We start from the raw sequence: 12,089 nt of genomic DNA, 5'->3' as shown, positions 1-12,089 counted from the left end.
TCTCCATCTTGGGAGTGGCGGTTTCCACAACCGGGAAAGAAGGTTCCTGAAAACTATGAATCTCATCCCGGAGCAGGAAAAAAAAAAAGAAAAGATAAGCACGTGACCGCCGAAACGCCCTCCCTTCCCACCTCAGTTCCAGGCTCTTGCCCCGCCCCCTCTGGTCCCGCCTATCCGCGCAGCCTCCGCCAATGAGATCGGTGCCACGGAGTGCGGCTGGTCTCCATGGGAACGCAGGAGGGAGGAGGGGGCTAGGTTACCTAGCAACCGGTAGATGCTAAAGAGGCTCTGCCAAGCAGACGGAAAGTTCATTCCGGAGGCTCAGGAACCCGAGCTGACCGTCCCGTACTGGGGCAGCCAACTTCTAGTTGCTTCCCAAACCTGTAAGTGGCTCTTAGCTCCAACCCAATCATGTCGAATCCCCTGTGCAGGGCGGCCTCTGCCAACGCCCTGCTTACTCAGGACCAAATAACAACGTCCTCTTCCAAAGCAAAGGGCACTAAGTCTCAAATCAAGCAGGGTTACCCTCGTGGCAAGGATGCAATGCGGGCACAGGCCTGGCCCCCTCTCCGTTCCAAGGGGGCACCCCTATCCCGTGCGACGAAGGCTTCCATGCAAGCACAGGTGGTTGAGTTACAAAGGAAGCTACAACTATTAGGTAAGATGTTTGCAGAGGGCACTGAGGGTCAGGGGTCAATAGTATTCAAAGAGTTACTGATCGTGCAAAGGGAGACAAAAGACTTACTGCTTACTTATGTGGCCAGTCTGTGAACACACTCATACTTGTCCATCTCTCTTTTCAAAACTCTGGGTTTTGAGCAGACTGGACTGGGGCTGTTGATGTAAGTCAAGTCATAGAGAAATATTTGCCTAGCATTCACAGGACTCTGGGTTCCATCCTCAGCACTGGAGGAGAAAAAGTATTGTATTGCATACTTTCCTATAATTTTGCCTTTTTGAGCATGAATGTGATAGAGCAATGCATACATTCTACTTTATTTTGTATATTTTTTGTACTGGTAACTGGTGCTTTAACTCACGGCCCTGTGCTCTCATGTGACTTTTTTTTTTTTTTGTCAGCATGGGGCTTGAACTCAGGGCCTGGGTGCTGTCCCTTAGCTCTTTTGCTCAAGGCTAGTGCTCTACCACTTAGAGCTACAGCACCACTTCCAGTTTTCTGGTAATTAATTGGAGATAAGAGTCTCATGGAGTTTCCTGCCTGGGCTGGCTTCAAACCAAGATACTAAGCTCTCAGCCTCCTGAGTAGCTAGGATTACAAGAGTCACTTGGCATTTTTACTCACAGTTGGTGCTGCACCACTTCAGCCAAAGCTCCATTTCTAGCTGTGTGTGTGTGTGTGTGTGTGTGTGTGTGTGTGTGTGTGTGTGTGCCATTCCTGAGGCTTGAACTCAGACCCTGGGCACTATCCCTGACCTTTTCTTTTTTTTTAACCAGTCCTAGGGCTTGGACTCAGGGCCTGAACACTGTCCCTGCCTTATTTATTTATTTATTTATTTATTTATTTTGGCCAGTCCTGGGCCTTGGACTCAGGGCCTGAGCACTGTCCCTGGCTTCTTCCCGCTCAAGGCTAGCACTCTGCCACTTGAGCCACAGCGCCGCTTCTGGCCGTTTTCTGTATATGTGGTGCTGGGGAATTGAACCTAGGGCCTCGTGTATCCGAGGCAGGCACTCTTGCCACTAGGCTATATCCCCAGCCCCTCCCTGCCTTATTTTTGCTCAAGGCTAGCACTCTACCTCTTGAGCCACAGCACCATTTCTGGCTTTTTCTGTTTATGTGGTACTAAGAAATCGAACCCAGGGTTTCATGCATGCTAGGCAAGCACTCTACCACTAAGCCACATCCCCAGCCCTGTCCCTGAGCTTTGGTGTTCAAGGCTAGCTCGAGGCTACTGCTTTACCCCTTATGCCACAGCTCTACTTCTGGCTTTGTGGTGGTTAATTGGAGGTCAGCTTCATGGACTTTTCACCTGAGGCTGTCTTCAAACTATGGTCTTCAGATCTCAGCCTTCTGAGTAGCTAAGATTACAGGCATGAGCCACCAGTATCCAGCTTGAAAAGCATAGATTTTAGAGCCAAGTTTTCTTAAGTTCAAATGGTAGCTCTGATAGTTTTTTATCTTAAGGAAGCAAGAGTAATCTAATTGCTTTTTCCATCTGTAAAATGGATATAATATGGCTGGGGGCATGGCTGAAAAGGTAGAACACCTGCATACAAAGCACAAGCCTCTGAGTTCAAACCCCTGCACAACCAAAACAAAAGGGCAAGATTAGAGAGCAGCAGTGCAGTGTAGGTAATGTGTAGTGTAGAAATGTGCAAAGTGGCTCACACCTTTATCCTAGCCATTCAAGAGTTTAAGATCTGAGGATCACAGTTCACAGCCAGCCATGGCAGGAAAGTCCCTGAGACTCTTATCTCCAATGAGCCACCAGAAAACTGGAAGTGGAGCTGTGACTCAGAGTGGAAGAGCACTAGCATTGAGAAAAAGCACTCAGGGACAGCACCTAGGCCCTGAGTTCAAGCCCACAAAGAAAGAAAGAAAGAAAGAAAGAAAGAAAAGAAAGAAAGAAAGAAGAAAGAAAGAAAGAAAGAAAGAGGGGCTGGGGATATGGCCTAGTGGCAAGAGTGCTTGCCTCCTATACATGAGGCCCTGGGTTCAATGCCCCAGCACCACATATACAGAAAATGGCCAGAAGTGGCACTGTGGCTCAAGTGGCAGAGTGCTAGCCTTGAGCAAAAAGAAGCCGGGACCGTGCTCAGGCCCTGAATTTAAGCTCCAGGACTGGGAAAAAAAAAAAAGTCTCACAAGGGACTTTCCTGCCCAGGCTGGCTTTGAACTGGGATCCTCAGAATTCAGCATCCGGAGTCCCTAGGATTACAGGCCTGAGCCACCAGTGCCTGGCTTACACTGGTTACTGGTTGATTTCTGAGATAATGTCGCTTCTTGTTCTGGCATGGGGTGCTCTGGAACCATGGTCCACATATCCACACTCCCCAAAGCTGAGAGGCACACATCACCTCATCTGGCTATGAGTCAAGAAGCTGTTTCATGAACATCCCCCTGCCCTTGGGGCTTGCTTTGAACCAAGACCCTTTCATCCTCCCAAGTAGTTAGGACTACTGGCACCTAGACAGGGATTTATCTCATCTGGGCTTTGCACTCTCCATTAGATAGATTGTTGTCCTATTCGACTGCAGGGTATCCAAAGTTATTCCTGTGTGGCTCAGAATAGTAGCCATGCCTGTAATCTCAGCCACACATGAGGTAGAGATACAAACCATGTCAGTTCTAGGCCAGCCTAGACAAAAGTTATTAAGACTCCATCTCAACTAATAAGTTGGGTGTGGCAGTACACACCTACCAAGAAAAATCCTAGCCAAGAAAAAGCCAAGAGACTCTACATGAAAAAAATAGCTTAAAAAAAAAACGGCTGAAGGGCTGGGAATATGGCCTAGTGGCAAGAGTGCTTGCCTCATATACATGAAGCCCTGGGTTGGATTCCCCAGCACCACATATATAAAAATGGCCAGAAGTGGCGCTGTGGCTCAAGTGGCAGAGTGCTAGCCTTGAGCAAAAAGAAGCCAGGGACAGTGCTCAGGCCCTGAGTCCAAGGCCCAGGACTGGCAAAAAAAAAAAAAAAAAAGGCTGAAGACATAGCTGGGCACTGGTGGCTTTTTCACTCTTGTAATCTTAGCTACTCAGGAGATTGAGATCTGAGGATCACAGTTCCAGACCAACCTGGGCAGGAAAGTCTGTGAATCTGTTATCTGCAATTAACCAGCAAACAGCCAGCAGTAGGGCTCACGGTGAAGCACCAGCCTTGAGTGAAAGAACGAAGGAACAGTGACCATGCCCTGAGTTCCAGCCCCAATAATGGGAAATGGGTACACCCGTGTGTGTGTGTGTGTGTGGTGCGTGCATGCGCGAGTGCACACACACACACACACATACACACAGGTGAGGACTCAAATGCTCAATGCTAGAGTACCTGTCTAGCCAGCAAAGAGATGCTGAGTTCAAACCTCAGAACCACAAAAACAAAGTTCATCCCTTCAACCCATTCACCATCCTCTTCATCATCAAGTGCCATTAGAATATTGAGTTGTTGCCAGGCGCTGGTGACTCACACCTGTCATCGTAGCTCCTCAGGAGGCTAATAGCTGAGGCTCACAATTCAAAGCCAGCCTGGGCAGGAAAGTCTGTGAAACTCTGTCCTTTTTTTTCAGCTGTGGGGCTTGAACTCAGTGCCACTTCTGGTTTTCTGGTGGTTAACTGGTGATAAGAGTTTCACAAACTTTGCTGCCCAGGCTGGCTTTTGAACCACGATCCTCAGATCTCAGCCTCCTGAGGAGCTAGGATGACAGGTGTGAGCCACCTGCACTAGGCTGTGAGACTTTTATCTCCAATGAACCACCAGAAAAGCCAGAGTGGTACATGGCACTGTGGTTCAAAATGATAGAGCATGGGCTGGGAATATGGCCTAGTGGCAAGAGTGCTTGCCTCATATACATGAAGCCATGGGTTCAATTCCCCAGCACCACATGTATAGAAAATGGACAGAAGTGGCGCTGTGGCTCAAGTGGCAGAGTGCTAGCCTTGAGCAAAAAGAAGCCAGGGACAGTGCTCAGGCCCTGAGTCCAAGGCCCAGGACTGGAAAAGAAATAAAATGAAAATAAAATAAAACAATGGTAGAGCACCAACAGCTATGTACACATGATTATATAAGATGAGGATAAGAAAAAAGAACAAGAGAAGGACACAGGAGGTTTCTATTGTTGTCATTATGTTTAATGTTCTGGGTGAATTTCCTTTGGCTTACCCCACGTGGTTACTGTATATGATTTTGGTACACTGGATATTGTATATATGCTTACCTGAACTACGGAAGGGAAAGAAAAATGAGGGTGGGTGTAACAAATATGACAAGAAAAGTACTCACGGGCTGGGGATATGGCCTAGTGGCAAGAGTGCCTGCCTCATATACATGAGGCCCTGGGTTCGATTCCTCAGCATCACATATACAGAAAATGGCCAGAAGTGGCGCTGTGGCTCAAGCGGCAGAGTTGCTAGCCTTGAGCAAAAAGAAGCCAGGGATAGTGCTCAGGCCCTGAGTCCAAGCCCCAGGACTGGCCAAAAAAAAAACAACAAAAAAAAGAAATGTACTCACTACCTTATTATGTAACTGTACCCTCTACACATCACCTTGTCAATAAAAATGAATTTTAAAAAATGGTAGAGGACTAGCCTTGAGCAAAAGAGCTCAGGGACAATGCCTAGGCCCTGACTTTAGGACCTACAACTAAAAAAGAAGAAGGAAAAATAAGAATATTGAGTTGTTGGTTGAAAGGGTCTTGTCTCTGAGAGCTCCTGCCCACGTACTCAGTGACAGTCTGCCTGTGTCTGCCCATATCACCTGCTCCCCAGAGGGTGACCGGAAGGCCTTTTATGAAAGTTCCCAGTGGACTATCAAGAAAAACCAAGACACCATCAACCAGCTTCGAGAGGAGACCAAGGCTCTCCGGACACAGCTGACAGACCTGCTCAAGGTGAGCCTGCTCACGTGGTAGGCAGGGCTCTGAGCAGGGGCCAGGTGGGGAAGGAAGGGGTTGCAGGTGACTGGAGGAAAGGGTTGACTGGTTCCTGTCCTTGCAGGGAGATGAGAAAATGGTCCAGGCAATCATTCAAGAGTGGAAGGCAGAGAAGCCATACTTGAAGAACAGGACTGGTCAGGTTTGCCTCTCCCCAGTCCATTTGACCATCCCCCACCTCAACTTCAGCTACTTCCCCCCACTGCCCCTCCTCGCTGGACTTCCGGCTGCCAGGCTCACCCTTTGCAGTCCTCTCTGTACCAGGGCTGCTAATCATTGACCTCCCCCATCAGATCTTTATTACGCATTCATCTTGTGATTGACATGGTGTTTGGGGTTGGCGACCAAAAACAGAAGAGCAGAAAAACAAGCAAGTCCTTTCTCCCACGAAGTTTTATGTCCAGCTCAGCACCAGTGGCTCATCCTTGTAATCCAAGCTACTCAGGAGGCTGAGTTCTGCCAGCTGAGGCAGGAAAAATCCCTGAGACTCTTATCTCCAATTAACCACCAGAAATCCAGGAGTGGAGTTGTGGTTCAAAGTGGTAGAGCGCTAGCCTTAAGCAAAAAGAACTCAGGGATATTGCCCAGGCCCTGAGTTCAAGCACCATGACCAACAACACAACAATAACAAAAAGCCTTTCTTTCCCTGACTGGCTTTGAACCAAGATCCTCAGATCTCAGCCTCCTGAGTAGCTCACATTACAGATGTGAGCCACCAGCACCTGGGATGCTACACCATTTGAGCCACACATCCAACCATTGAACATGTGACTTTTTTCTTTTTAGTGCTGGTGGTCAGTCAAACTTGACTAGTGCCTATGCTTGTCAAGAGCTCTGCCACTTGAGCTACACCCGACTTTTACCACCCCTTTTTTTTGAGGTACCAGGAATTGAATCCAGGGCCTCTTGCTTGCTGGGTGAGTGCCCCTCACTTAAGCCATGCCCAGCAGGGGATGAGATGGTTTTGTGTATCTGTGGAGATGCGTGGAAGGCAGCATGTACGTACATAAGCCCTTAGTTCCAAGAAGGCTAGAATCTGGTGTTTTCAGTGTATGGATAGCTCTTAAGACCTTGTCCACAAGCCAGATGCTGGTGGCTCAAGTCTGTAATCTCAGCCACTCAGGAGGCTGAGATCTAAAAATTGTGGTTGCAAGCCAGCACAGACAGAAAAGTCCATGAGATTTGGAGATAAGTCTAAGTAGCCAGCAAAGTTAGAAGTGGAGCTGTGGCTCAAGTGGTAGAGCATTAACCTTGTGCAAATTGTGCATACCCTGAGTTCAAGCCCCAGGACAGGCACCAAAAAGGAAAGAGAATGTGCAGGTGATAAACAGCCAGGTTGGATGCTAAGAGACAGAAGGAGCCCAGCAAGAGGAGGGGGGGGGGCAGGGTTGGGGTCGGGAACCTGCTCTCACACCCCCTCCCTGCAGCAAGCCCTGGAGCACCTGGACCACCAGCTGAATGACAAGGTGAATCAGCTGAACGAGGCCCGGCACCAGCTGATGCTGCGGCAGAAGCGGCTGGAGGAGCTCCAGCTGCGCCACAGCCTGCGCCAGCTGGAGATGGCCTACGCTCAGGACAGCAACACCGAGGTGGCCAAGGTTGGGCGGATGAGGCCCAGGGGTGAGGTGGGGGGGACAGGGGCTTGGGTTGAGGGATCAAGCGGGAAGGGGACTCAGCCCAGCTCTACCTCCCTTCCCCACCCCCTTAGACCATGCGGAACCTGGAGAACCGCCTGGAGAAGGCGCGGATGAAGGCGGATGAGGCCCAGCACATCACTACCGTGTACCTGCAGCTCAAGGCCTATCTCCAGGTAAGGACAGGCGTGTCCCGAGAGGGAGGGGAAGGCGGGCCTGGGCCAGGGACCACGATCACCACCCCATCCCCCAGGAGGAGAGCCTCAACTCCGAGAACCGGCTAGACTTCATGGAGGCAGAAGTGGTCAAAACCAAACACGAGGTGGAGGAGTTGCACGTGGTGAACCAGGAGGCCCTCAACGCGCGCGACATCGCCAAGGTGCCCACCTGCCCATTGAGGGGGGTGGGCGCTCCCCTCCCCGTCCCCTCTCCCCTCCTCCCTTTTCCCTTGCGGCCCGGCCTCGCGGCTCCGGTTCCAGCCGCCCCTGCGCGCCTGTCCGCCCGGCAGCACCAGTTGCAGCTCCTGGAGGAAAACGTGATCCGGGAGCGCAAGAAGCGAGAGCGCCACATAACCGACTGCAAGAAGCGCGCGGAGGAGAAGAAACTGCAGAACGAGCGCATGGAGCGCAAGGTGGGCGGGCCGGCTCGCCTGGGCTACTGCGACCTCGACTGCGACCCTGCCCGCCCTGGACGCGCCTCTCACCCCCGCCCCTAGCCCCGCCCTGAACGGCTCTCCTAGCCACGCCCCTCCCCGGACGACCCTCTTACCTTGCCCCGCTCTGGTCCCGCCCCTCCCAGCCCTGGACCGTCTCCTAGCCCCGCCCCGCCTTGCGTGTCTCTGACGGGCGTCCTAGTCCCGCCCTGGCTCTACCCCTCCCCAGCTTATTGGGTCTCCTAGCCCCGCCCCCCTTGGCCCCTTTCCGCCCTGCAGAGCCTCTGGGCCCCACCTCACGCTGGCTCCATTCCCCATCCCCGCCCCCAATCGAGGCCGAGGTCTTCTGTAAACCCCACCCCTTCCTGCTCTTTGCTCCCCATGACCTCCAGACCTTCCGTGGCTCATTAGCCCACCTTCCACCACTCCCCCCACCATGGTTCTAAATCGTACCCCGCCTCCAGCTGGCCTTTTTCTGGAGACCCCTTTAACTTTCCCGGACTCTGCCCCTTTGCGATGCTCTGGTTCCCAGGCCCGTCCCCCCGCCCCCCCCCCCCCCCCCCCGCTGGTCCTGTCCTGAGTCCCCGCCTCAGTTCTCTTACCTATCCTTAAGGGCATAGTCCCTGCCCGCCCCGTCTAGTCCAGTCCCTTCCCCCCCACCGCTCACAGCTGTCATCACCAGGCTGACCCTGGCCCCTCTCCATCTTGCCTGCCCCGCGAGCAGACGCAGCGCGAGCACGTGCTGCTGCAGTCCGAGGACACGCTCCAGGACAGCCAGCGCAACCAGGAGGAGGAGCTGAAGCAGCGCTGGGGCATGTACCAGATGGAGGTCATCTTCGGCAAGGTCAAGGACGCCACTGGCGTGGCTGAGACCCACGTGAGTGCCACCCTCAGCCTGCCCGCCTCCCCCTCTCAGCCCAGCCAAGTGTAGGAACCTCTCCAAAGGCATCCCTACTCTGGGCAGCTGGTGCTCACGCCTGTAATCCCAGCTCCTCAGGAGGCTGAGATCTGAGGATCGCCAGGAAAATCCGTGAGACTTTTATCAACAATTAACCACCAAAAAAGCCAGAAGTGGAGCTGTGGCTTAAGTGGCAGACTTCAGTGAAAAAGCTAAGCAACAGCACCCAGGCCCCATGGTCAAGCCTCAGGACACACACACGCACACCATTTCCATTTCCTCCAGTCCACACTCCTCTATGGGGACCCAGGACTCAAATCTGCCCTTTTCAGAAGTGGGTCTGGTGAACTGATCACACTCCCACTGCCCAGTCTGTATGTGGCGATGGAGCACTGTTCACTGCCAGTACTTGCTGGCACATTGGTTTTGGAAAGCAGCTCCACTCACCACTCTGTTGTCTCCAAATGTTGGTTGTATCTGAGTCAATCAAATATAGGCAAGAAGGGACCAGGGAAACACGATTTTTCCAGGCTATAGGCAGTCTTGAACTGGATCCATACCCTCCCCACACATCACTGTGCCAAAGCCCCAGGGTGGGGCGGAGTCCACACACTGCCACCTCACTAGTCCCGGGTTCTGCAGTCCGTGGTGCGGCGGTTCCTGGCCCAGGGTGAGACCTTTGAGCAGCTGGAGACACTGAAGAAGGACAATGAGCTGGAGTTAGTGAAGCTGAAGCAAGAGAAGCAGCAGCTACAGCAAGAGCTTGAAGGCCTCAAGTACTCTGGGGATGCCAAACTGGTGAGGTGAGGCTTGGAGGCCCGCACCCATGCCTGAGATGGAGGTGATGGGAGGTGTGGGCTCTGTATCTCTCTCTCTCTCTCTCTGTTCCCTGCAGCCAGCAGAAGTTGCATTCAGAGATGCAGGAGAACCTCAAAACTGAGGAGCAGCGGCAAGCAGGGGTGCAAGAACAGCTGGACAGTACCCTGCGAACCATTCAAATTGCCAAGGAGAGCCTCCAGCACCTAGCGGGCAAGCTGAATCACATCGCCTTGGTAGGCCCCGCCCCCAGGAAGCCCCCCCAACCTAAGATGAGCCACTCAGTGGGACACATAGGACCGTCCCTGGTCCTTTGCCCAGAACCTCAGAGGCCCCCTCCCCGACATCCAAGGGGATCTTCTCTCCCTCTCAGAGGCCTAGGACTTCAGAAACTGGGCTGCTTCAGGCTTCACTTCCAATGGAGAGATCCGTAGTCTCTCCCACCCCAAATTTCAGAAGATTCTGCCCCAATCCTGGAAAAGATCCAGAGGGCCCCTCCCCTTTCTGAAGGCCATCTTCATAAAGGCCCCTTTCCAGTTATTACCTCCCCCCAAGAGACCACATCCCACCCTTTGTATCAGGAGTCTGTAAGCCCCGCCCTCAAGACATGGCCTTAAATCAGAGTCCCCGCCTATAGAGGTCCATGTTGTCGCTGCTCTTCAAAGGCCTGGACCCCCTGAAGAAGGCCCCGCCTATGGGAGGAGCCATCATATGGACCACGCCCACAGGCTTGGGCCTCATCCACATATCACGCCAGGGACATGGTCTACGCAAGGGCTCTTCCTTTGGGCAGAACCCTTACATAGGCCACACCCACGTTTGGTGATTCAGCACAGAACATGCCGTGGGTGGGGCCTTCACACAGACCACGCCCACACATAGAAAGCTACCGCAGGCCGTGCCCATGGGTGGAGCCCGCGTCACAGGTCCCCCCCCATGGGCGGAGCCCGCCATGTTGGCCCCGCCCCTAACCACCGTCCCTGGGGCAGGAGGACAGCCGGTTCTCTGGAGTAGTGTTGGACCCCAACTCCGGGGACTACCTGCCGAACCTGCTGGGCCTCGTGGAGGAGAAGCTGCTGAAATTGCAGAGCCAGCTGGAGATCCACGTCGTGTCCGAGATGCTGCGCCACGTTGCTGATCGCGAGGTGCCCCAGCATCCATGGAGGCCCTGGGGGGGGGGCGGGGAGCGGCATGGGGGCCTGGGGAGCCGGCCCCTTGGGAGGCCAGGGTGGGCACATCTCGGCGTGGCATGGGTCAGAACTTCACTGCAGTCCCCACCTGACTCTGGGGCTCCCCCTCAGTTCCTGGCCAGCTTAGAAGGAAAGCTGCCCCAGTACAACATCCGCATCTCCCTGCCGGTGGCCAGCCCCAAGGACAAGTACTTCGGTCAGTACCAGGGCGGGAGGTGGGGGCACTGGGGAGGGCTAGGGGGGGCCCCAGGCCCAAGAGGAGGTGGAGGCACTGGGGAGGGCTAGAGTAGAGGGGGTCCCAGGCCAGACCCGGGGCCCAGAAGGGGACCCCAAAAGGAGGTGGGTGGGGGCACTGGGGAGGGCTAGAGTGGGCCCCAGGCCAGGAGGTGGAGGACTGAGGAGGGCTAGAGGGGGTCCCAGGCCCAGGAGGAGGTGGGAGGACTGGGGAGAGGGCTAGAGGGGGCCCCAGGCCCAGGAGTAGGTAGGCGCACTGGGGAGTGCTAGAAAGGGCCCCAGGCCAGGCTCCAGGCCCAGGAGGAGGTGGGGGCACTGGGGAGGACTAGAGGGGGCCACAGGCCAGGCCCCGGGCCCAGGAGGAGGTGGTTGGGGTTGGTGAAGGCTGGGGATAGAAATCTGAGCTTGCAGGTGGGAACTGGGTCCCTCATGGTTCCCCCACACACACACCCTGTGTCCCCCACCCCTGCAGACGAGGAGGAAAGTGAGGACGACGACAATGAGGTGGTGTCCCGCACCGCACTGAAGATTCGTTCCCAGAAACTAATCGAAACCCGAAGCAAGAAGCGCAGCCGCTCACGTAAATAGATACCTGGAAACCTCGCCCACCCGGTGGCTCCAGGCCCCCTCTGCCTGTCCCCGACCCCTCTGGGCCCAGCCGCAGGCCCCCGGGGCTCGGTGGAGAATTGGACGGGGCCTGCACGGGGCGCGGAGCAGGCCAGAGCCACCCCCCTCCCCGGAGGAGAGGAAGAGCCAGGCCAGACGTTCCCACAGTAAATCTCCCGAGGCGGGCCAGCGCCGGCCTCAGAATCGCGCAATAAAGGTCACAGACCAGCCCTCTGGGTATTCACCTCTTCTTCACCCCGCACCACCCCCCTGAGACGGCTGTGCGCCCCAGGGCTTCGCACAGCCCCGTCCCCAGCCCGGGGCTGGTGACTCGCACTGCGCAGACCCCCTTTTCCTGCTCCCCCACACCGTGCACAGCTTGGGATGGGGGGGACCCCTCCTGCGGGGCCAGGGACACACACACCTGTCTGAAGGCCGGTTCCTGGGGGGGC

At 54.6% G+C, this 12,089-nt stretch overlaps 1 protein-coding gene across 1 annotated transcript; it reads left to right on the top strand.

Annotated features, from left to right (window-relative positions):
• Positions 1-22: 22 nt before the first annotated feature.
• Odad3 (outer dynein arm docking complex subunit 3) lies at positions 23-12,053 on the top strand. The gene is made up of 13 exons (XM_048342237.1): positions 23-658; positions 5,444-5,565; positions 5,672-5,749; positions 7,035-7,205; positions 7,316-7,417; positions 7,495-7,620; positions 7,750-7,872; positions 8,618-8,770; positions 9,434-9,594; positions 9,687-9,843; positions 10,597-10,752; positions 10,909-10,993; positions 11,504-12,053. The coding sequence occupies exons 1-13, from the start codon at positions 412-414 to the stop codon at positions 11,617-11,619; spliced, it is 1,797 nt and encodes a 598-aa protein (XP_048198194.1). The 5' UTR covers positions 23-411; the 3' UTR covers positions 11,620-12,053.
• The last annotated feature ends 36 nt before the right edge of the window (positions 12,054-12,089 follow it).

This window comes from Perognathus longimembris, chromosome 3 (assembly GCF_023159225.1).
Source record: "Perognathus longimembris pacificus isolate PPM17 chromosome 3, ASM2315922v1, whole genome shotgun sequence".
Classification (NCBI taxonomy): domain Eukaryota; kingdom Metazoa; phylum Chordata; class Mammalia; order Rodentia; family Heteromyidae; genus Perognathus; species Perognathus longimembris.
The sequence above is the reverse complement of the archived record's forward strand: the minus strand, read 5'-3'. Positions and strand labels throughout refer to the sequence as shown.

What these genes read in the sequence shown, in the direction of transcription:
- Odad3 (XM_048342237.1), top strand. Translation starts at nt 412, where the DNA reads ATGTCGAATCCCCTGTGCAGGGCGGCCTCTGCCAACGCCCTGCTTACT. An exon ending in GGGGATGCCAAACTGGTGAG is followed by an intron (nt 9,595 to 9,686) that starts GTGAGGCTTGGA and finishes TGTTCCCTGCAG; the next exon opens with CCAGCAGAAGTTGCATTCAG. An exon ending in AGCTGAATCACATCGCCTTG is followed by an intron (nt 9,844 to 10,596) that starts GTAGGCCCCGCC and finishes TCCCTGGGGCAG; the next exon opens with GAGGACAGCCGGTTCTCTGG.